The sequence below is a fragment of the Alligator sinensis genome, unplaced genomic scaffold (genome assembly GCF_000455745.1).
Source record: "Alligator sinensis unplaced genomic scaffold, ASM45574v1 scaffold259_1, whole genome shotgun sequence".
NCBI classification, from domain to species: Eukaryota; Metazoa; Chordata; order Crocodylia; family Alligatoridae; genus Alligator; species Alligator sinensis.
The window spans coordinates 88,519-91,254 of NW_005842430.1; the positions used below are offsets into that span (position 1 = coordinate 88,519).

Consider the following 2,736-nt stretch of genomic DNA (forward strand, 5'->3'; position numbering starts at 1 on the left):
GAATTGGGCTGGAAATTATTAGCCAGTCTTTGCATTTTATTAAAATAATCTCAGCTGCTCAACATCCCACAGTCTGTGGTCCCCATTAAAATGTCAGCATTTACTAACAGTTACCTTCACACTGATTCTCCACTCTAACATGCGCAATTATCTCAGATCATTTTTAATGGTGACTACCAGTAAATGTTGCCATTTCAGTGGTGACTGCTTAATACAAACCATGCATGCAACCCCACTGCAACCAAACATCTCTTTCAAATCCCAAATTCAAGGGAATGTCAGATTAAAGCAGGAGCAAACATTTTTTTTTAAATCGAAATACCCAAGAGACTCTAAACTTTAACCATTAGAACTGAGGTAGTTTAACTGTCATTCGAAGGGACACATTCTCACCTTAAATGAGAAATTAAATGCTTAGGCTTACCATGTGTTTCAGGTTAAAATTTATTGTAATACCCATTCAGACTCTCTTGTACTGTTCCAAATCAATTTAGCCATCTTTGCACAAGCTGTTTGAGTCTAGCCAAATCTGGTTCTTTTATCCCAAGCCACATTATCCTAGCTTTTTGTTCAGCAAACTGAATATGCCTGAACATATTCTTATTTTATTCAGCTCCTTCAGAATTTTCTCTCTCCCTACATGTCTTAACAGTCAACTTCCTTTCTATTTCCCCATCATCACCTAATTTCAGCATTTAATTGGTTATTATTTTTTCAGGGTTATTGATAAAATGAACACATTTATGGATTCTTATGACATACCAGTAGCTTTTTCTCCCTTGTTTCACCTGAGGCCTATCCAGTGGCCAGGATGCATCATTTCAATAAACAAGAGTAGAACATCTGGAGGGACCTATAATATTTTTGTCTATCAAGGTACATATATAGCAACCATTATTATAAGAGCTAATCAACTCAGAAACACCAGCGATTTGTCTATACAATCTCCTTGTGCAGTCCTGCCATCCCCATTTCACAGAAGGGGGCTGTACCAGAGAAGTTACATGGTCACTTGAGGAACTGAAATTCTAGGTCCTGAATTTCAGACCAGGACTTTAACTGCAAGAGCATCCTTACTCTTCTTGTTGCATGCACATGGGACACCTCAATTGTCTATGCATCCAACAGACTATCAGCTAGCGTGAATCAGTATAACTTCACCGGCTTCCATGGAACTTAACTGGTCCACACCAGTTGAGGATTTGGTCACTAGTATTAATCTCATGTCTCTGCAGAGCATCTTGCAATAACTGGAGTATCAAAGGTGCCACGTAAACTTTTTATACCAAACTGCTACTATCTACTTGGATACCAAAGACAGTACTTTATCCATTCAAACAGCTCATCTCAGGTACCACACTCACAGACCTATCCACTGGCCTACGATTAAGGCAAATGGAGTTTTGGCTTTGCTCAGTGAAGATTACAAAAATCAGAAGAGAGAAAAGCTTTTTCAAGTCATATGACTGAAATGGCATCTTCCGTACACTGAGAACCCAAAAATGCCTTATAAAGACATAGGTTGCATATGCTAAATATTTTGCAGCGCATGTAAAAATACAAGTTACCATCAATGAGTGTTCTGACTAGAGACTGCAGGTTTTGGTTCTTTGCAAATTATTCACCTGCAAGATGATGTACAACATCATGGATTTACAATACTATGTAAATCTCTACAGCTCAAGAGCCACAGAAAGCCATCAGTTAGACAGAACTTCCCATTGGTCTATCAACATATTATTACTTTCTTGCCGCTTTCTGCCCATAGATTTCTATATCTTCCTACATCACCTACGATGTTACTCCTGTTGATATCAGACTTAACTTTGTCTCTGTGAAGTCAATGGAATCAGGGCCAAATTCATAAGCGGGGATGAGGTGAGGGAGAAGTGATGGTGTAAGAGTTTGCTAACTTAGTGCTGAAGATTGCTAAGCACTCTGTGTCCTGCTTCAATACTGTTTAACTTCACTAAAAACAGTTAACTATGTTCCCCTTCATAGCAACTTCTACCAACGTTGCAAAATACCCCCCCCCCCCCCCATGGGTAACAACACAGAACTATTGTTTAAATACAGTATTATATAGAGAACGCTTGATTTATTTAACCAGTTTTTAAAATAAAATGTATAGATTTGTAGACGGGAACTTGAGGATCACACATATAGACTGTATATGAACACACTGCCAGACTCTGAAAGATCTTACAGACAACAAAACCCCCAGGGCAGGCTTCATTGAACAACATACCTTTTTTCCCCTTGCCATGATCCACCCTGTGTGACACACCCCATCCCAGACAGTCAGCTGGACACGCAATTAAAATGCGCCCATGTGCATGGGGTAGGTTGCAAAAAGAAATAAAACAAAGGACTCCGTTCTGCTCCCAGTCAAGCCAACGGGGGTCTTGCCATGGACTTCAATGGGAGCAGGATCCGACCCCACGCTGGAACGGTCTCGGCTGGTTTTTAGACTAAATTAAACCACCACGAAGTGGGAAAAAAGATGCACGAGGGCCTCCGGCTCTGTGGAGCGAGCGAGGTGCCACGGGCGAGTCGGACCAGCAGGCTTCAGACCAAGAAAACACCAGTGGGGGACTCTGAATGTGGATGCGCCGCAGAGCCTGGACATGGCTTCTCGCACACGGATGGCTGGGAGCCTTTGTATGCCCTCCAACACCCCGCTATGCCAAGGCCGGCCTGCCCTCCTACCCCGCCCCCCTCCTCCTGCCTCAAGGG

General features: G+C 42.1%; 1 protein-coding gene across 4 annotated transcripts in view; it reads right to left on the minus strand.

Annotated features, from left to right (window-relative positions):
- Nucleotides 1-2,736, minus strand: part of HDGFL3 (HDGF like 3) — a 106,098-nt gene that overhangs the window by 69,982 nt on the left and 33,380 nt on the right. The window contains exon 1 of one of the 4 annotated variants that reach the window (XM_025211784.1): nt 2,249-2,281. The exons of the other annotated variants lie outside the window; for them this stretch is intronic. Within the exon in view, the coding sequence (XP_025067569.1) occupies nt 2,249-2,266 (18 nt within the window). The 5' untranslated portion in view covers nt 2,267-2,281. Of the gene's footprint in view, nt 1-2,248; nt 2,282-2,736 lie in introns of those variants that run through there. 4 annotated transcript variants of the gene reach the window in all.